Source organism: Eupeodes corollae, chromosome 3 (assembly GCF_945859685.1).
Source record: "Eupeodes corollae chromosome 3, idEupCoro1.1, whole genome shotgun sequence".
Classification (NCBI taxonomy): Eukaryota; Metazoa; Arthropoda; class Insecta; order Diptera; family Syrphidae; genus Eupeodes; species Eupeodes corollae.
This window is the reverse complement of record NC_079149.1, coordinates 114,844,034-114,866,095: the sequence shown is the minus strand read 5'-3', so window position 1 is coordinate 114,866,095 and position 22,062 is coordinate 114,844,034. Positions and strand designations below refer to the sequence as shown.

At 29.9% G+C, this 22,062-nt stretch overlaps 1 protein-coding gene across 1 annotated transcript in view; it reads left to right on the top strand.

The window, feature by feature from the left end:
* Positions 1-22,062, top strand: part of LOC129951907 (toll-like receptor Tollo) — a 38,054-nt gene that overhangs the window by 4,640 nt on the left and 11,352 nt on the right. Inside the window, exons 2-10 of the mRNA XM_056064267.1 lie at positions 914-1,040; positions 6,291-6,488; positions 14,597-14,724; positions 16,296-16,439; positions 16,620-16,724; positions 17,295-17,421; positions 17,493-17,689; positions 20,220-20,375; positions 21,066-21,212. Of these exons, the coding sequence (XP_055920242.1) occupies positions 914-1,040; positions 6,291-6,488; positions 14,597-14,724; positions 16,296-16,439; positions 16,620-16,724; positions 17,295-17,421; positions 17,493-17,689; positions 20,220-20,375; positions 21,066-21,212 (1,329 nt within the window). The remainder of the gene's footprint in view (positions 1-913; positions 1,041-6,290; positions 6,489-14,596; positions 14,725-16,295; positions 16,440-16,619; positions 16,725-17,294; positions 17,422-17,492; positions 17,690-20,219; positions 20,376-21,065; positions 21,213-22,062) is intronic.

Genomic DNA, 22,062 nt, shown 5'->3' with positions numbered 1-22,062 from the left:
TCTCATTCAGAATTAAATGAATACCATAAAAAACCTCAATCCCCGTTGAATATAAAAGCATAATCCCAGGTTTCAATCCAATTTTGAAACAGTCGAGTGTTTTTTGTTTTTTGTTTTTGTTTTTGCTTTTTTCTGTTCATTCGAACTTCCTCCATCACTCATGAGTGACCCTGATGGTTCTTCTATGCTTGGGTAAATGAATGCCTTGGGTCGTTTTATTTTATCATCATGAAGGTTTACTTTTGATTCCACACAGCTTATTAGGATGGTAGTTCTTTTTTTTCTTTTTGTTCCTTGTATTCGCACATCTGTCCTTACAATAGTCCTTTTTTTTAACACAAAGGCTAAGCAAGGACAAACATGAAAAAATAATAAGTCGAGAATCAAAAAGGACATACAAAATCACAAAAAAAAGCAAAACAGAAAGAAGGCAAAACACAGACAAATGTTGTATAATATTCTACTACTGCATTGCATAAAAATATTAATAATCCTATTAAATTGTGCTCTCCCCAACTAACTAACTTTTGTATAAAGCTTTTGCTTATGGTTTTCTTGCACGAGCAAGGTCCTTTGACTCATATATGAAAATTAATGTTTTCACAAATAAAAAATTCATCTCGAGAATTTTATGAAGCTTCACTTAACTAAATTTAAGTCGAGTCGTCTTTAATTTCCTTTAACTGAACTAAATCTTTCTTAGTCCTCTATTATTATGATATCATATTATAATAATACAATACAAGCTTTTGGTTGGCAAATGGGTAGCTAAGTATATCGCATGAGTTTATCAAAATGTACATAAATACAAAACTTATTACTATATGTATGATAAAACATAATAATACAAAAAACCAACATCATGAATAAAAAAGAAAAACAAACCCTAATTAAACATTCTTTACAATTTCAGATGCTCCTTAAATGGTTCGTCCTTTGCCTTTGGGCAATGCCAGTGCTTACCGGAACAAAAAAATGCCCTATGGAATGTTCGTGTTCAACGGACGAAAAAGATCGCTATCAAACGCTTTGTTTAAGAGGTATGTATCTTTTCTTTAAACAAAAAATAAAAAAAAAATATTTTTACCCTTAAAACTGCACACATTATTATAGCCAGGTCCGTTCTACGGGATTTAGCTCTTTCGGAAACAACACTTATAACATAGGACAGGCATCTTGTAGAGTTCATACAGAAGTACCCCATTAAGGAATGTCCTATCACTATTGAAATCTTCACATCTGATTTTCTTCAAACTTTACTCTTTTATTTTTGAAGAATTGAAATGAATGTTGGTATCATTTGTTTTGAATCACACTCATTTTTGCCACAAACTCCCAAATCCTAAAATGTCATTAAGCCCAAATTTAGTCCTTTAGTCCAAAAAGTAAAAAATTCCAAAGGAAATGTCGTAGAACATAAATAAATGTTAAATCAAAGACCGCCCAACTTGTTAGTTGTCATTTTGCTCAAAAGAATTTTTAATTTTTAATTTAAATTTTATGACTTATTGGGTTCGGCTTTGTGATATTTATCTAGGCATTACGACGACTATGGTTTTATCGTTTCTTATTTCTTATCACCTAACGACATAATAAACGAAATCATAAAATTACATAAAGCCCAAACAGAGAGACGTCAAAAAAATGTCGTAATACCCAAACCAACTTTCAATGTCGAAACGCCTAAAATTTAGATATGTCATAACATCAATAAATTAAAATTCCCATTCTTGTGGTCACTATAGGACATGACCCCGATACATATTTAAGTGTTTATATACACATGCCTTAATGGTACAGATAGATCAAAAACAAAAGAAGGGGTTTAATGGGGTGTGTACTCTGAACGATTAAAATTAGGTCTCTCATTTTTTGTAGCGTTTTCTAGGTGGAACTTTTGGCGATAAAGGAAGTCTTTGTTTGGCTTAAAAAAACGTGATATCAATATCCGTATTTTCTCTTAACGCTATTAAATCTCTTAGCTCGGTCTCTACAAAATTTTTAACAGTCCATAACTATCGATTATCTGTAATGGAGATAGCCACATAGACATTCCAGGAAACTGTAAGGCAGATGAACTCGCCAGGAATGGTACAGTACAACCCATTCTACAACGTTTGGCAAATTTTATGCTTATGACGCTATGAAGAAGGCAAACACCAGGTGGAATAACATCACCCCGTCAGGTTTAAAAAAACATCTAGCCTGCACTAGATTTAAAGTGATCAAGATGCTTCCTACCTCTAAGCTCGGTAATCGATGTCTTAACCGGGCACTGTCTAATAGGAGAGCACCCTATTTGCTTATGACTTTTGCAGAAGCTGTATGGATAAGGAAAAGGAGGAAACGGTTCTTCATCTTCTCTGTACATGCTCTGTTCTGGCTCAAAAACCCAACAAATACCTAGTAGAATTCTTCTATAACGATCTTAATCATATTAGCATAAAAAGCCTCTCACGTTTAGTAAGGTGTTCAAACTGCTTGAAAAAGTATCAAGAAATATTCATGTGGTAATATGTGGAGTGTGTCCTACTCCATCGCGGACAACCATTTTAACCTAACCAAACCATGCCTTAATGCGTTTTATTTCACTTAAAAAATGAACCTTATTTCTTTCTGAAAGTGAAAAAAAGCCAAACTTATTGTTTTCGCTTTCTTGGCGTTCCTAATTTTTGGGCGATCTAACATTTTTTTTTCGTTATATGTAAAGGACGATAAAATTTAAAACTTGAAATGTCATAGTTCTCAAAATAAACAAGCATTTTCTTAGAATGTCCAAATGTTGGAAACGCGTTATGATTTCGGCATATATTTTTAGAATTTTATTTTGAATACGTTTTAGGGCAATATGAAGTTTTTAGTATCTTCACGGTATTTTATTGGGCAATAAAACCAAAGGCTTTCTTTTGATATGGAATTCTATAAGACTCAAAAAGTTTTGTCGCCCAAAGGTTCGATATTATTGTTTATACAATTATTTTGGGAGCTACGGCATCTTTACTTAAGGTTATATGAATTTGGACAAAGAGACCAAACTTATAAAGAGTGATTTTTTAGAGGTACACAACCTTAAGTTGGCAACACAATTTCACCGGCAGACATTTTGGTAGCTGCAAAGCGATTTATTTTCACTTTGGTTGGGCAATTCAACTTCAATAAGCTGACCACTGACGTATCGAACATCCATTCAAAGTTATATTACTTTTGAAAAAACACCATTTGAAAACATTTCAAAAAAGTTTTCGATATATAAATTTCGAAAGAATTCACAACTCTTCCAACAAAAGTAGGATTAATTTCATATAAACTGATCCTCATTAATAAAAAAGCCCTTAATACTTGTTCTGGAATTTCTCAGTAATAATTCTTAAAAAATAGAAACTGTCAAAGTTCCCAAGCTTTCTCCTCCATATTTTCATAAGCATAGACCTTTATAAATTTGAACTACCAACTACGACCCTGTCTCTATTTCATCACACAAAGTATCCTGTAAGTAAAAAGCTAGGTGTGTTAAGGACACTCGAGAATGGAAATGGCTTTTTTTTGTGTCCTCTGAGTTAATTGTGTTTTAAAGCAAGTCCTCTTTTGAGAACAAAAGTATACACTAGATGTAGAGCTATAATGTCCTCTGACATACAGAGCAGTCACTATTGTCAAAGGGTGGAGAAAGAAAATGCGTCCCCATCAGAAGATGTTACCAACTTGACTGTTTATACGAGTCACTGAGAAGGTACGGAGTGTGTACACATATTTGCAGTGTAATGTAATTTTGTTTGCGGTCGGCGCGAAGCGATAGCGATAGCGACACGCTGGCTTTGTATGGTGTGTAGTGTGTACGGTATAGTGAATAACGAAACGACAATGTGAATGAATAAAAATGTATAAAGTATGTAAAGAAGACTTACCTAGCTACGAGAATGTCTATCTATAACTGAACTGATGCACTTTGCGTCTGCAGTATTATACGTACTACCAATATACGGTACTGTGTTGTACTTAAGAGTACTTAAGCATACATAAGTGAGATGCCTTGTTGTAAAGGGTGATGGCAAACACTCTATATCCGGTATACAAAGTATTATGGCATAGTACACGTTCAGTTCGTGTGCAGTCTGTAGAATGCATTGTGTAAACACAATGGTAGAAAAGATTGTTGTGGGCTATTATTTTCATTGTGCTTTTCCTTTGGACTTTCTTTATGGGAGGTGTATTGTATAGTTAAGGGTATAGGTACCTACAACTTTGAATATTTAAATTCTTATGTTAAATGAACAAATAAATGTTGTCACATCAGTGTAAGTTCTTTTGTACATGAACTGTGGTGTACACTTCCGAGGGAGGAATATCAATTCTTATTTTTGTGTTGGTTTTACAAAAATGTTGTTCGAAATAGAAGGTTATAATTTTTGATGAAATTGAATTCAAATATTTTTCAACTTACATCTTTTAAGATATTGAACACACATTAGAGACACGTGTAAAAATTGATTTAGGAAATGACAGTTTAAAACACAAATTTAGAAAACAAAAGAAAAAGGGTCACCCTTTATTAAGGGTTTCTGATCTCTGAAAGTTATTGAAGGCAAATCTTTCAAATTGGCATTCAATTATTTATTCCGATTTTCAAAGCGTATAGCATTCATAAAATTCGTTTATCAAAATGGTTGTTCCGTTTAGGCTACATTCCAAGCTCTTCATTTTTTTTATAGTCTTAAGTGTGGTAGGTAAGTTTAAATTCATTGGTTCAGTAAACAAAAACTTACTTAATGAGGATAGGTGTTGCTATTAGTAGTGTGTGAACTAGATCCATAATAAAAACAAGATTTGTCGAAAAGAGATTTTAAGGAGCAATTAAGCATCAACCAAAAGATCAACTTGGCGTATTTTTGCTTTTTGCAAATTTTCGATACTTTTACTTTCGTGATGGTCCCGGGTCATCACCTTCTGTAGGGAGTGAGATAAATGAGCGTTTAACAAGTTCCTTTAACAACATATTAACAATTCTGCATGAGTCGTTCAAGGGCCGTGAAGGCCGTGAGGTGACGTGAACTGAAGCTTCTGAGAACGTGCGATTTGATCACGTGGAATCATTTAAAAAAAAAAACTTAATTTCGATAAAATCTTACACCAGACTATAATGTCAGGTTTTCTTTTTTATAATGCCAACGATAAGCATTTTGATAAAATTTGACACACCTTTTTCTTATTTTTATAAAACAAATCCATTTCTAAAGTATTTACATATAAATTGAGGGACTTTTTGCAGGAACTAACATATATTTACCTTTAAAAGCGGAAGTCAAAAAATACAACAAACTATTTTTAAATGTTGGCCTTATAGTTAATTAAATTTTATTCGTTTCTTTGAGGAAAAACAAGAAAAGGGTCGTGACATATCAAGAACGTCAGTTTAATGCAAATTCGTTTCCAATAATCGGTATTAATTTATTAGCCTGATGAATAAAAACAATAAAAATATGTGACAAAAACTTGCAGTTAAACTTTTTCAGAAAATGTTCCTTTTTCAAGCTCACATGTAAATGTACAGTTTCTTTTTTACAATATATTCACATAACAACCTTAAAAAGACATAAATAAAACAAATATCAAACCGAAATAGACACATTGCCTTAACAAAAACAAAATTTATTATCCAATATTTGAATAAAATCCCTCTTAGCCCAATCCAATTAAAAGTCAATACCCTCTTCGATTTTCTGATTTGCTATTATCCTTAAACAAAACCCTTTCGTTTATCATCAAGAGAGCTGATAATACTTCATATACATTTATACCTCTATACAATGCGTTTCAAACACAAAATGGCTTATTATAAATCAGTTGACTAAGTAACGAAAATGCTAAATATCCGCAGAATCACATCCATCATTATTAGTCCTTGTGCCAAGGATGTCTTTCTCATTTTCTTGTTTCTGTTTCTATATTTCTTGTTTTTTGTTTGTTTCTTATCTCCGGAAGTCGTCTACGTCTGCTGCTGACATTGCTTCTTCTTTATACTGTAGGTAGATATGTGCCATTAACCATAGTATAAGGCCAACCTAACCAAAGCCATGCCAGAAGGAATATGTCCCTGATCCACTATACATAGTATATAGTATATATTCTTTTATCTTATTTCTGTTAGACGTTTCTAATTCCATTAGCATCACTCACCAATATTTGATTATACACAATGTCCTTTGATTTGTTCATTTTATTTCTTGTTTTGCTTTTCTCTTTACATCCTTTCTCTTATTTTTTGTTTTTGTATTTTTGTTCGGTATACATAGGCGGCTTATCAGCATTTCCTGCCAGTCAATTGGATCCTGATGTCAGAGTTGTTATCATCAAAGGACCAAAAAACTCAATAACAATTGGACCGATTTTTAAATCATTTGTTAAGTTGGAAATCCTTAAGATAACTGACTCGAATGTTCCTGCAATTGGACATGAAACATTCTGGGGAAATGTTCATTTAAGGATATTGGGTAAGTTGTTCATTTTTGATGATGATATTTTTTTTTTTCAAAATATGTATAAGTATATTTGTTTTTCTTGGTATATGTTTCTTTAACCTTTAAGAATTGTTGTGTTATTGGAAATGGAAGAGAAATTATGAAAGTTCTTCATTTATGATGAATAACAAAGAATACATCAAAGTTATGGTTCTTTTTGTTGTTGTTTTGCTTTTTTTTCTGTAACAAAGAGAGGTTCACAGATGGATTCGAAACGAAAAAAAAATATAAAAGAAAAAAAGGCTAACAAAAAAGGAAATACCTACGAGTACCAGTTTATGAATCTTTGAACAGACATTGAGTTATTACTCAACATTATAGTATAACATTTTTTCTGAAGGAAGTGGTGTCTGGAAGAAACATCAAGTTCATTTCAAGAATATTTTTTTTTCAGTAAAAAATATTTGAATATTTCTTAAGGCTTTAAGAAATAATGATATATGTAGGTGATGAAATTTTGTGTGAAGAGATGAAATCGGTCTAAATGATGCCGAAACTTTTGCACCTTAAAAAAAGTGCAGAGTTACGCGCTTCTATAAATAAGAAGTCACTATTTTAAAAATAATAAAAAAAGGTTCAAAGAGTGAGTTCTGAAAAATATCAGAGTCAAAGTTTTACGCTTTTGGTTCATTTGCCGAATGAAGATCGAAACTATTTTGTAAAATAACTTGCAGTGGTTATTTTTAAGAACTTTGTTTTAAATATGTAAAATAAAAATATTCATTCTATTTCCTTAAAAAATGAACATTGACCTCAGTTTTCTAACTTGAGCTTGTCCAATTTACTTAATGCATTTTATTAAATGTCTGTCTAAAATAAGTTTCAAAATTACGTCATCATTTAAAAATTAGTTTTATTTCTTCTCCAAATCAAGAACTTATTTAAGTTAATTGTTGTTAGAAATATAAAAACCCAGTATTTTCTGATGGCCAAAACCAATTTAACAATTTAATTGTCTTTTTGATAACGTTCAAACCTTTCCTAAGCTGTGAGTTTTAAAATAATCTTTCGTTTCAGGGTTCAGGGTTTTCAGGTAGTAAACGTGGCATAATGGTTAGTGCGATGGACTGTTTTTTATTTATTCAATCTTAAACCTATTAAACCTATTAAGATTGGATAAATAAAAATGAATTTAAAAAAAAAAAGTGCGATGGACTGTCATGCGAGAGGTCTTGGGTTCGATTCCTGCCTATGCCACCTAAAGTTTTTTTTTTCACGGGTACTGCCTCTTGCGAGGAATTGACAAATTCTCCAAGAGTAATTCTTGTCATCAGAAAGTGCTTTCTCCATTTTGCCGTTCGGATTCGGCTTTAAATTGTAGGTCCCTTCCATCCCTGAAAACAGTACTCGCACTCAGGAATGTTTGAGAGTTGTCAGTCACTAGACACTAGTTCTCAAACGGACTGTTGCGTCACCCAATTTATTTATTTATTTCAGGGTCCCCAAAAATGATTATCCACAATTGGGTGAAAATTAATTTTTGTTTGAACTTTATATTCATCTATGTACATGTATACAAACAAAACTTTTGAAAAATCGGGTTTAAATATAAATTGAGCAATATAGGGACACTCTTTTAAAAAAAACTTGTATTCTTAAAATTTATATGAAAATTTGATATGTTAATACATACCAAAACATATGCATATGTTTTTTTCTTAATTTTTTTTAGACATACATACTTTCAAAGGAGCTAATTATTGGTTTATACGCATCGAATTTCAAAAATCAGGAAATTAAAAAGGGTTTTCTATCAAACTACTTAAAACAACGAATTCCACGATTTGAATAATTGATAATTTTGAATGTTTAAAATTCTTTTGAACATAGAAGTATTTAATTACATTTTTACACAGTAAGGGCTCTTTTAAAAACTAATTATAGACTTGTTCTATAAAATATTTGTGTAATGGCGGATCCAGCTTTTTATTCAGGGGTGGGGGTTACATGCTTAACACATAGACGAGTTTATAATAAGCGCTTAAAAATGTTCCTTAATTTTCTGCAAAAGGAGGCTAACAAAATTTAAATATCATAACGCGTATTTTAACCTTTGTCATTTTAAAGGCTAGGGTGACAGCATTAGTTATTAAATTATTTTGAGAATGCAAGGTATAGAGGCTCAGTATTTAATTTGGCCGACTGACTTAATATGAAACTCCAACACAATAGTTAAGTTTTAAAGGTTTTTGTTGATTTCACGCAGAAATGTAAGAAATTGTTTTCAAATTTTGATTTTTTTTCCATTCTATTTATGTGAAGAACGCTTCAAAAACCCAGAAAATGAAAAAGAATTTGATATCAAGAATTTTCTGTTTTTTTTTTTGACGTAGTTTTTTCGGACTCAATTTTCGGAAGTCTGTTATTACTATCGCTATCAGTCTGCTTACTCGTAAATTGAAGCTGATGCTAGAAAATATTTTGATCTTAAAGGAGTCAACAAAACTTAAAAATTTTAGACATAAAAATGTTTGGTTCTTGATTTTAAGAAAATAGGTTCATTTAAAAACATATTCTCTAAATATAAAATAAAAAGAAATTGAGGTTAACAAATAAGTTGGGAAGACTCTTTTGTGTGACAGTCACATATTACAAGTTTTAGAATCTCTTTTGACTTCAGTTCTCAAACGATTGAAAACTTATTTATTAATAGATATGAAACGTGCTTTGTATTCTTCAATTAACAAAAGTGTAACCTTAGCGGTTTTTGGGACATTTATGTTCTTGAAATTCTCCGTTTTAGAACATCTGAAGCAAATTCACTTCAAAAAGTAGATTTCTTAAATTTTTTAAAATGTTAAAAGTTTTATTTCAATCTTAATTTAAGAAAAAATGTACCTGCAAAATAAAATTTTCACACAAATTTAAATGCCATTTTATTTATCAAAAAAACTAGATTAACTTAATTATATTTTCGAAAATCATTAGAGCGGGTTTTTAATTTCTGTATGTGTTGCGGAAATGTATGAAACCTGGGAATTATATACAGTTCCTTTCCTAGGAAATTTATACAGTGCCAATTCTATTTAGGAAATATATAAAAAGATGTACAAAAGATTATTTAAAACACGTATTTCCTAGGAGAAGTATATATTTCCTAGGAATTGTATACAACTGCTTAACAGCGCTACAGAATGTTTTTAATTAATATTATGTTAATCATAAATCTGAAAAAAAAAAAAACATACCAACTAAAGATGAAATAAAAAGATTTTTTCTTAATTTTGTATTACTTTATTTTTAAATGAAAGAACTTATTTTTTTATACAGGCTAACTGGAGTGGCACTTAGAATAACATAATATTTTATTTTTCAAGCAAAAACATTTTGATGAGCTACAACCATTCTTGCAAATACTTTTTTGAATCCTTGCACAGTCCCAGTTGATTGCATTTTCGCAACTGTGCGTATGGACATTTCGGTACTAGGTACTTTTTTGGTATTCAGAATATCTCTTTGATGGCAAATATGAAGGGAATTCCTAAAAATATACAAACAAATTACCTCCCAGGGGGGGATCGTGACCCTTAACATAAGGCGATAATCAATGCCCTCATAATTAGCATCATGTTTAAAAAAGATTTAGGCGTTAATAACGATAAAGATTAGTCTTGAAGCTTTGATTAAAAAAGAACCGGTTGATAATTCTACATTCTTGATGTCCTCCTAAAAAACAAATATCTATACTTAAAAGTCCGTCTGAAATCGACCTTTAGGGTATACTGATGAGCATTCCAGGAAGCTCGAGTATTATGGTAGGTGTGTTTGAAAGTTGAATGGTAACCTTCTATTTCGAGAGAACATTTTAATAACAATAAAGAATTTGTACTGTTTTTCTAAAGAAAAATGTAATAATATTCAATTTGTCTTAAACTACAAAAATTATAAACTTCAATGAAACTTATTTAAACTTTGTGCTAAGATTTCACAGATGGTTTCATAACTAAATTTCAACTTCATTGTTTTTCCTTTTTAAAGGTAAGAAACCAAAAACTGATACAATCTAAGACAAAGTTTTCTACAATTATTTTTAAGTTCATCTTTTCATACCTCATACAAGTACCTATTTGGCTTAAAGTATAAAAGTTTTCCACATACCAATAACTTCATCCTCATACTTGTTTAAGGAGATCTGAAAATTGAACACACTTAAGCAAATAATATGGGTTCGACTGAAATTAATGGTATATTGATAATGATTTATGATATTTTTGTTTGTTTTGAGAATTTATTCATTTCACGAAAAATGTACCTATGTTATGTAGTATACCCACATAAAGTGGAACCTACCTCGAGCCTCTTCTATATTCTACTTTGATGGAAAGTCATTTATACCAAGAAGGATACTCGCATTATGGAATATGGATTTTATGAGATGTTTGTGTCATATAACAAAAGGTAAAATGAGTAATACTCGTAAATTTTGAGTGAATTTTACGATGAAAAATTATGATATTTTAAGAAACCTAAAATCTAAAAGCCTTTCGAAGTAAAATTTATAAATTTCTATAACGTGTGTGATGGGTAATGGAAATAGGTGTGCTAATCTGAGCAATGTTGACATTAGAATTATTTTCACAATTTATTAAGTATAATGGATTATGATTTATAGGTTACTCTTTATTCGTTTACTTACAAAATAATTAATATTTTGTTTCTAGTTTTAATATTTAAAAAAACATATATTTGAAAGAAATTTTGTATCTATGATATAAATCACAAATTAAAAGTAAAAGTATTTATACATATTACAAATATGGCATAGCGACCTTTTTTATGTTTCGTATTAAGTTTCTTTGAATTACAAGCTGTAATTGGTATTTTTAACTTGCCATAGGAAGTAATTGTAATCAGTCCGTTTTGTCATATTAAAAATGTTGACATTTATTTACGTTTCAAGGTCCTTAGAATCGAAATAAAAGATTTTTTGAAAGATGTCTAGGCGTACGTGTGTCGGAAACTCAAGAATCAGTACAGATTTTGACTTCAAATAAACTTTGTTATACCGATAATAATGCAGAAAGACGCAGAAAAGACTCTCAAAAATATTAAGTTGGTGTTTAGTCAACTCTAGATATCTCACGAACCAATAACGCTAGCGACTTAAATTAAATTTTATATAATATATTGTGTTACCAAACTAATATATTTTTGGAAAAATCCAAGTAACGTTTTTTTTAATGAAAAAAAAAACAACTAAAAAAAATAGTGTCACCTCGAATATTTTACGAACAAAAAATGATTTTATCTCCAAAATAATTGTGTGCCACGAAAAAACGAGAAAAATCGAATTGACAGTTTTTTTATAAAAAAAAAACCTAAAAAAAACATTACTCAAAGTTGGTAAAAATTGATTTTCGACTAATTTTTATCTTATAAGAAATATTGTTTCCAACATTCGGTAAAATGTTTGAGAAAAATCGAATTGACAGTCTTTTTTACAAAATTAAAACCCTGGCAAAAATTGATTTTCGACTCAAATATCTCTTCTTAAATTTAATTTTATAAGAAACATTGTTTCAACATTCGATACAATTATAAAAAAAAATCGAATTGACAGTTTTTTTCAAAAATTGAAAATATTGGCTTAAAATTTATTTTATCTCACAGAAAATATTGTTTTCGACATTCGACAGTAGATTTTTTGTAAAAAGCATACAATCCGTTTTTTAATAAAATCTCTCTCGATATCTCGTAAACAATGTTCTATTGTTCTTCAAATTAAATTTATTTATCCAATTTGTATTTGTTTATGTATGAAATAAAAACTTTTAAAAAATGCTGATAAAATGGGTTTTCGACTAAAAATCTCGTTAGCAAAAATAGATTTTGAAATCAAACTACTTCATTATATCCGAAATATTGTTGGTAATTTTAAATTTTTTACAAAAACCTTCAAACTTTTAAGTTAGACAAATCGACAGACGTTATAGGAAGTTATTAGTATGGATCGCATCCAAGCCTCTTTTTAAAATTTTGTTTCATATTCCAACATTTTGCTGTAATCGAACAGCTTACAAGCTATAACATAATTCAGTTTTTTCGTAGGTATCAATTTCTGATTTGAAAGGTAGAGAAAACTTTTTGAAACACATTATTCCTTGAGGCTAAGAACTCCAATGATTTCTCCCAGGCAGACGTCAGACATATTAAAATATAAATTCCAGAAAAACCTTCACCAAAGACTTGTACATATTCAAACCATGACCTTTTATTAATCAAAGGCCATTTTCCCTTTTCTGATCGGATTGTACGGGTATGTAATTAATATGATGTTATTTCTGTATATCTTTTAGTAGATATATAAGTTCTGAAGGTATGTCGGAAAAAAATCCATAGAATTGAAAACACTACAAATATCTATACGAGTATCAGTGTTGTAGAAAAACATAATTTACTTGTCAATTCAAGCGAAACAAAACAAAAATAATATTCGGATAATCTGTTCTTCAGAATATTTTTGTAATTATAGATAACGGTATATTGTGTATAGCAACACAATATTATTCCTAGCCTTGTAGGTGTACATTTACAGACTGTAGCTACATGTGCTATGAACTGTGATGTTAAAATTAGATGTAGTAGATGAAATATCCGAATTTTTGTTTCTCCTTGATGTTTATTATGAAATATGTCATAAATATTTTATTGGGCCAAAAAAAGGATTTCATTTCTGTATTGGTATATTTCCCTGACTTTTGTATGTAGGCTTGTTGAATTGTATTCTTTTTTGTTTTAGTGTGTGAGTTGTATTTTTGCGAATAACCTAATGATTTATAAAGCAGACTTTTTGTTGTTATTCTTTTTAATTGGATTTTATTTTCATTTGAATCAGCAAATTGAAATTCTAACAAACGTGCAGAAAATTAAATAAATACGAAAGAATAAATTCTAAAAACTGTAAAAATTCTGAAAATTGAAACAATTAAATTATGTTTGCTTAGATTGTAATTTTCAAACGGTATAAGTATGTGTCAATATTTTATTAAATATGCAAATGTATTTCGCAATAATGAAATAAATAAATTAACTAAGCGAGTACTGGATATGGATAGTTTCAAAGGAAATAAAATATTTTACAAATTTTGTAACGATTATAACGAAAACTAAGAATTATTTTAATTGTAATAATTTATAAAGGTTCATTTTTATTAATTGAGATCATGATAACTAAAAACTTTTTTTTTTATTTCAGTACAAATATTTTCTATGAATAAGATTAAAAGTCTTGACTTGTTAAAATTTGCGGTTGGGAACGTAATTGACAAAAAAAAAAAACTCAAAAATGCTTAAGTTATGCGATTTCTTTAAAATGTTCACAATTTTTGGAAAGCATTTAAATTAAATAAATTAGATTGTGCAACAGTTTGAGAACTATGGTCAGTGGCTTACAACAATAACAATTTTGAATGTATATTTGGGTTTCCTATTAAAATTATAACAATTTCAAAAATAGGTGGGTTTTTAGAAAAGTGCATTATTTCTTACAAAAACCTTCTCTTATAAGAAAAGATTCAAAATTCAGGAGAGAGGTGTTTTTTTTTTGCAAATTAGAAAGAGGCTGTTATTTTAGCTCACCTGTTGATATTTCTAAAAGTTAACAAAAAAATTAAAATAAACCCACACAAAAAGTTTTGAGTCAATATATTTGATTGTTCTCCTTATATTTTAGTGGAAAAATATTCTTTATCAGTTTCTTTTTAATTTTATACGTTTTTGGGTCTTTTAATATCAATATCTTCTTTTTGTTTTCGATTCTCTTAGTCAAAAACATTCATTTTCTTATATTTATATTTATATTTATATTTATATTTATATTTATATTTATATTTATATTTATATTTATATTTATACTTATATTTATATTTATATTTATATTTATATTTATATTTATATTTATATTTATATTTATATTTGTATTTATATTTATATTTATATTTATATTTATATTTATATTTATATTTATATATATATATTCATATTTATTGAAATTAAATTACATTGAAATTATTTTAATAACTCTTTTGTTATATTTTCTTATCGTTGCATATTTTTTAAACAACTTGGAATTCTCCTTGAAGATCTATCTAAGAATAACATAACCAATGTATCTGAAAATAATTTCCGAGGTCAAGACAACCTACACGAATTGGATTTATCGAAAAATAAAATCTACAGTATGGCAACACTTACGTTTCGCCATTTAACGGTAAGTTAGAAAAATATATTAATTTTCTAAAATAAATAGATTATCATTACTGGGGGATAGAAAAGTTAAATTTTAGTTCTAGGGCCAACATTTTAAGTACATTTAAAAAAAATACTTACTTTAATAATAAACAATCGATTGAAACAAAATTATGATTGATTAAAATCCAACTGTTTTTCCGTCTCTAAGCAAGGATAGTGAATTCCACCTGTGCCTTTTCAATTTGCTTTTCAATGTCTTAAACTTTAAACATTAAGTCAAAAACTATAATGTAAAGTTTAAATCCTGATTTAACTTTTCAACCTGTTGCGCTTTTAAACTCTTTTAATTATTCATGCATTGTGAAAAGCACTAAATAGACATAATTTTTATATGTCTGGGTTAAAGTTCTTCTCTATCTGCTTATCGCAAACCTATACTTAAGTCAAGTCATTAAAAATTAAAAATAATTTCAAGAAAACTCCTCCAATCCATTTTATGAAAGGTAAAGAAAATACTTCAACCAATACTCTATATACTCATCCTCAATTTATATGAAAAGGATACAAACCTCCTTCAATAAACGAATGAAAGAATGAACGTAAAAAAAAAGAAAATCATCTCTCTCGCTGAAAGGAAACCCCTTCACGGAAAAATAACATCAATGGCTGAGAGGATTAATCTAAGAATCTTAAAAATAATTACGGTTTTGTGAAGGCAGTTGAACAGAAATTTAGCATCCTTTAGAATTAATAATGAATATTTCATTTGCTGCCATTTTTGTATTGAAATGAAAAAAAAGAAAATAGAAATGAAAATTGAAACGAAAATGAAAATGAAAATTGTGCTCGGGTACGTACTTGAGAAAAACTCATCAACCATTCGAACGATCCCAGCCGAAGAGGGCAAAACGAATGACAGCTAATATAATCACAACAGAATTGATTTATACAATCTTGTATTCCTTATACAAAAAAAAGGATCTATCAGAAGAAGCGCTCAGAAATAAAACTAAAAAGAAGAAGAAAAAAAACAGGGACAAACATTTTCCTTTTTGCCCTTTGACTGCCATTTTTTATCACTTTGCATAAGATCTTCTATGTATAGACTTGTCAGGCCAGCCAAGCTAAAGCGCAAGCAACTTCTCTCTCTTCGCAATCTATGTCCCAAGGACGAATGAAATTATTCATCATTGCTGTTTATTTTTCATTTATCTGCACATTCATCACTTTCGTAATAAATTTCATTACTTCGTTTTTATTTATTGTCTCGTGACATGTTTTTTTTTCTGTTTTCGTGTGCGCTTCCTTCGGTTGTATTACATTTTAATGGGCTTTCACAGGACATCTTCTGAGTTGGTTTTGCTATTCGCAGTTTCATAAGGATATTATTATATGCATAGATATTCTTTATTTGCCCCTTTTTTAATGTACCTATATATTCATTCCTCAACTATCAGCCGGTAATTTGTTTTTCGCTATTACTCTTTCCAATTTGTGCTTTTCTTTAATTGTCCTTGGGAAAATATAAATTCATTTATCCTTTTTGTTGCGCGGCTATGGCGGTGCTGCTTGCTTTTATATTTATTGCAGGATTTAAGGCGACTCAATTTGGCAGACAATTCTATCGAAGAATTAGTTCATAGAAATTTCTTCATGCTAAATAAACTCAAGTACCTCGACCTGAGTGGAAATCCGTTGCAGGATCTTCAGCCGGATGTATTTCGTGATGTACCCGTAAGTCTTAATTGCTATACCCATTTTATATTCTTATGTTTTTGGCTAATGGATATTTTTAAGATGAGCTAAGAGAGAATGAGAAATATTCTTCCGCTTGTGCATTTTTATAGAATATCAATTTAAATTGTTTATCCATAATTTATTTTCTATTTCTTATTCTTTGTGGATTTTTGACAGGAGCTCAGGATACTCAAATGTCGGAATTGCCAGTTGAAAAAGATAAATCCACATTTGTACGATTTCCTGCCACATTTAAGTGAGTTGGATTTTGGTCGAAACGAGGTAAATAATGATTGTAGTTAATTATTTTCTGTACTTATAAGGCGTTGATTATTAATAGGAAATGAAGAAAGTATTTAACTGATATAATAACAAAATTTGAGTTTTTTGACAAGCAGTGGGGCTTATCAGAATTAAAAACATCTCTAAGACTTTAATCATACAAAACTTAATTGATATTTTTATTTTATATTTTATTGCATTTTATAGTTTTTATCAAACTCTGTTTATTAAATTTTAAATTTATTTCAATATTTATTTATGATCATACACAAATAACTTTTTATAATTTTGTATATGATGACATGGATTTTCTTATGTTATTTTGTTTACAACAAATTTATTTCTCGAAATCCAATTATATTTTCAAACTGTGTACGTATTTGGATTCTTCAAATTTATTTTTCCAGATTCCAGAGAAAATAAAATAAATTTCGCTTATACAATGTCAAAAAGGACTAACAAGGGAATAATATTTATGAAATTCTTTGTTGAACAAAAATTTTTTTTCTTATTTTTTTCATTTTTCCAAATTAATTAAATTATTTTTTCGAATTCAATTTTTATTTTCAGTTTAAATTCATGGACAAAGATGAATTCAGAGATGTCAAACGATTGACGAAAGTTCTTTTAGATGGTAATCAATTGTCAGTGGTTGTGGATGAACTTTTCCGTATGCAAAAGAGCTTAGAACATTTAGGTAAAAAAATTGTTTACAAATATTTTATGACGGATTAATGATTTATTTTTATGTAATTTTTTTGTTCATAGATCTTTCATACAATCGTTTGGCAAAAGTACCCAATGATGCATTTCAAAATTTGATGAATCTTACATATCTCGATCTATCGTATAATAAATTAGTGCGATTAGAACCACAATCGGTTCGCCGATTGACAAGTTTACAAACGTTAAATATAAGTGGAAATACTCAGATGGATCTGCACGAAATACGAGATACTTTCGAGGTGAGATTCGTTTTTAATAATTTTTTTTTTGATCTAGGAACAAATTTTTTAATTTTAAAATTCATGACTTGAAGTTTCTTAGAAGAGACCAATGAGGCCACGACTTTCTACCTTTTCATTAGTATTTAAGTTGTTTCGGAAATATAATTACAGAGTTTTTTTTACATTACATTACACACTACTCAGCACTAAATGTACAGAGTAGAGAACATAGCACCTTGAGCGACTAGACTAGATGATAATAACACAAGACATTAATACAAGACAGAAGGACAGAAGGGTTTCTAAGAATAAACCAGCGACTTTAGAAAATTCCGGCCGAAAAAGTCAGTTCATGTTATCTCCTTATGAAATGATGGTCATAATCTTCGAACATATAACACCGAAAATAGTGTCAATATTGAGAATTAATAACTCATGATACAATACTGAAATACTTCTAATTCTTCTACCCAAACAGAGAAAGATTTATTTTTAGCGAATTATAAAAGTGTGAAAAAACTGGGTGAAGTGCCATATTTTATAAAACTATGACTGCAAGGGATCAAAGTTGCAGACAGAATAAAAGTAATATAGAAAAGTTAATTGCTTTACGAGGAGTTATAAATTCCTATAGATTTGCAAGCAAAAACTAAGAAAAAGCTGTTTTCCTCAAAAAATGCTGCCAAACAATTCAAAAAGGCTTGAACTATGTTGTTTCGTTTGTAGTTTAATTTTATATTTAAAATGAAATGCTCAGAACATTTTGATGATGCAATGTTAGGCCTAACGTAAAATTAGGATAAAGTGGGTTGAAAGGCCCCTTATTTGATTGTCCTACAGTCAAAACAAGAAAAGTTTGATCTTTAATGATTTGAATAATACAGATTCAACTAATAAGTTTTTTCTTTCCCAATAAAAGGTTTGATTCTGACAGCTGCTCAGAAATTCGACAGTCATACCTCCGGAAAGTCATACCTCCGTAGAACAAAATAATCCTAAAAATACTAAAAACTTATTTACAAAGTGAGTGTTAATGTGAAACCCAAACATTGCATTATTTAAGAAGATGTTTTGAGCACAATTAAAGAAGTTCTTGAAACTGGTATGCTATTGGAACGCTGTTATAATTTGTCTTACTGTGAGTACGGTCGATAAAGAGATTGCTGTAGACGACATTATAAGACTCAATTCAACATTCATAACAGCTCAAAATTTCACGGAATAGCCTTAGGAAAATTCGCTTCGAAAGATCAGCAACTTTAAGACTACCCCAATTTACTTCTTTATTAGTTCGCTGGTCTAGACTTATAGACGATGGAATTAAACAATGATTTGATCTTAAAATCTGTATTTATGAGAAGGCGCATTTAAACAAGCAAAATTACATTATTTCAGCTCGAAAAATTCTACCGTAATGATAAAAAGCAAAAAAGAGAGTGACATTTTTTTCGGATTGTTGAATGGTGGTATCATTAGACGTTTAAAATTCAAGAATTTAAGGCCAATATCATCCAATAAATCTATAAGCTTCATCCTGAAACCGTGAACAATTGAAAAATGGAAATTACAGTATAAGCAAACATTAAACAAATTTAGGCCTTCAAGCGATCGAGTGTTTTTCTAGAGGCATTAAATACTTAGATTTGAGTCTCATGTAGAATGGTATCGTCCTATATTCGTATCCGTTCATGCAGGTATGGGTCTCATCGCTTAGGACAATTCTTAAAACAAAAATTAGAATTTGTTTCCAACTGGCTTGCAATCCATAGGCCTTATCTAGAGAACACACATCTCGTTCGACTTCTAGGAAGCGACATAAAATCCATTGGCGCAGAGCCTCCTGCTATTATTTTAACAAAATCTTGCATTTTACCGACTTACGGATTGGTTGATATATTTTACTTGGTGGATATTTTTACCAATAATCCTCACGGTATAACATTTCAACATTGGAACATGCATTTTAGTAAAAGAAAACATAATTTCGAAGTTTTGTTGGAGAATGTATCCCTCATTTTAAAATATGTCGTTTCAAAAATATGACCCCTGTCAAGATTCAAATTTCAAAAATCCCTATTGGGAGACCCTTTTGATTCATTACTATGTTTGTTTGTTTAACTCGTATTCGTATATTTATATTTCTAACTTTGCAATTCAACAAATTTAAAATATCAAAGTCATCAATTATAAAACAAAACAAGCAAAAAACTAACATAAATAAATTACACTTTTAAAATCATTCCACTATCAACATCATGCTCAAATTTTATAAACATTTCTCATTCAAACTAAACAAAAACAAAAACTTTCTGGGTCTGCCATCAGAGCTTCCTTATATGCATTGTATACAACCCTATAAAATTAATGTTGAAAGATGAATAACCATCAGCCCACAAATCACACTCCTATGTTGTAAAGCATAACTCTTTAGTCGTATGTTGTACAAGTGGTATAGGATCCTTAACCAGCATATTTCTACATGAAACTAAAACTTTTCGTCCTTTTCTAACCGAGAAACATTTTTGTTTTTATTTTTTTTTCTTTGCAGTTGATTCCACAACTGACGTCGTTAGCTATTGCCGACATGGGAATATTGCCCATGGGACTGTTAGTGCCTTTCAAACAATTGCGCTATTTGAACATATCTGGAAATCATTTGGACAATATGTCCCTACAAGTCATCGATCCATGTCGGGAGCTTGAGGTATGTATACAATCCTCGTACTATACTATAATAGTTTAAACATAGAAAATTCCTTTTATGATATATGTATGTATGTGTTCTATATGTATAAGTGTAGGTATGTAGAATGTATTTTATGTTAAATGAGCATATAGTATCTAAGTAACAAAAACAGGCAGTCAGCCTGATGGCTTGGCCACAAGGCATTATATTAAACACTCCTACTTATGGGACTTGGACTCTTGTTTGGACCAGTATCCGTATAAACAGAAAGTTCTCTCTCCTTCGTCTTTATATTCATCATGGATGAATGGATGGATGGATTGCTGGTTGCTTGGTCGGTTGGTTGGTTGGTTAGAGAAGCACTCTGAAAGTATAGTCCTTTAGTCGTCGTCATCATCGTCGTCCATCGTATAGCCTTGCTGCCTGTCTTAGCCATCTGGCTTTGGGATAGAAGCTGCTTAGCTCGGTATTGTTACTCTTTAGATGAATGTAACAAAAAGTTTAGTCCTATAAAGCCCAAGCAAGAGTTTAACTATAAAGGAAGGAACACAACATTTTTCACACCAAATAAATTTAATTTTAATTGTTCCCCTTCTCTTTGCTCTTCTTGTTTCATGCCGTCTTCTATTTTCTCTATATAAAATGGCACACAACATAAAATACAACCCAACACAAAACAACACAACTTCTGGTTGGAATGGATTGCAGTTTTTGGATTTGTCACGAAATCAATTGTATGGCATCAACGAGGATACAGCACTAAGGATACAAAGCATTCGCAATGTGCGGCTGGACAACAATCCTCTAATTTGTGACGAATGTCACATGGGAAAATTAATTAATATTGTTAGGCATGTAAGTATTTTTCTTCTGTGTACACATTGCAAACAATTGCGAAGTAAAGGAAGAGTAGAAGTTTTGTGTACACTGCGAATCGTTGAAAGAGGTACTTTTTTTTTGTAAGAAAAGTTAATGATTTGGATTTTTTATACAATAATAGACTTGTTTTTAAGTTTCAATGACGCAGTAATGGAAGTCTAAAAAATCATAAAAGAGTTTAAGGCGTCATTTACAATGTCTGTTGTATTTTAAATTACTATTAGGAGAAATGAGTTTGTAAACTTCACTTTAGTTAATTTCAGGATCAGGACAAATTTCAACCCAGATAGCTTTGCTGCTGTTTTCTTTAAACAATTTTTACTATTCACTCAAATCTTTAAAATCCATTTAAACCGACCCAATGTTTTTGTCACATTTGAACTTTCGAAGCTTTTAAAAATAAACTCTTTCGTTTTGAAAGAAGTCTAGCTAGTAAAATTTTCTGTTAAATTTTTTCAAAGTATAATGCATTGGGTTTCATCAAAAAGAAATTCATTCAAGCTCTCAGGACACTTAAAGATTTTAAAATTTGTTGTTTGGTCTTTTCAAATATAGTTTAGTGTAATTTGATCCCATATCACTTTTGCAAAAGCATGCCCGTGTAGAGCATACATACAATTTACAACTTTCAGGTAATTTGTTTTCTAGGAAGAGCATTTGTAAGGACGAAAGAATCCTTGCTGTGGATCTTTGTATAGTGTAAACGTGCTCTGTATATTAACTTTAGTGTATATTTTTCAATATCAATTAAAGTACATAAATTGTTTAGAATAATTTAAGAAGAAAACCATATACTAGTCTTACTCTAGCTCTTCTCATTAAGTGT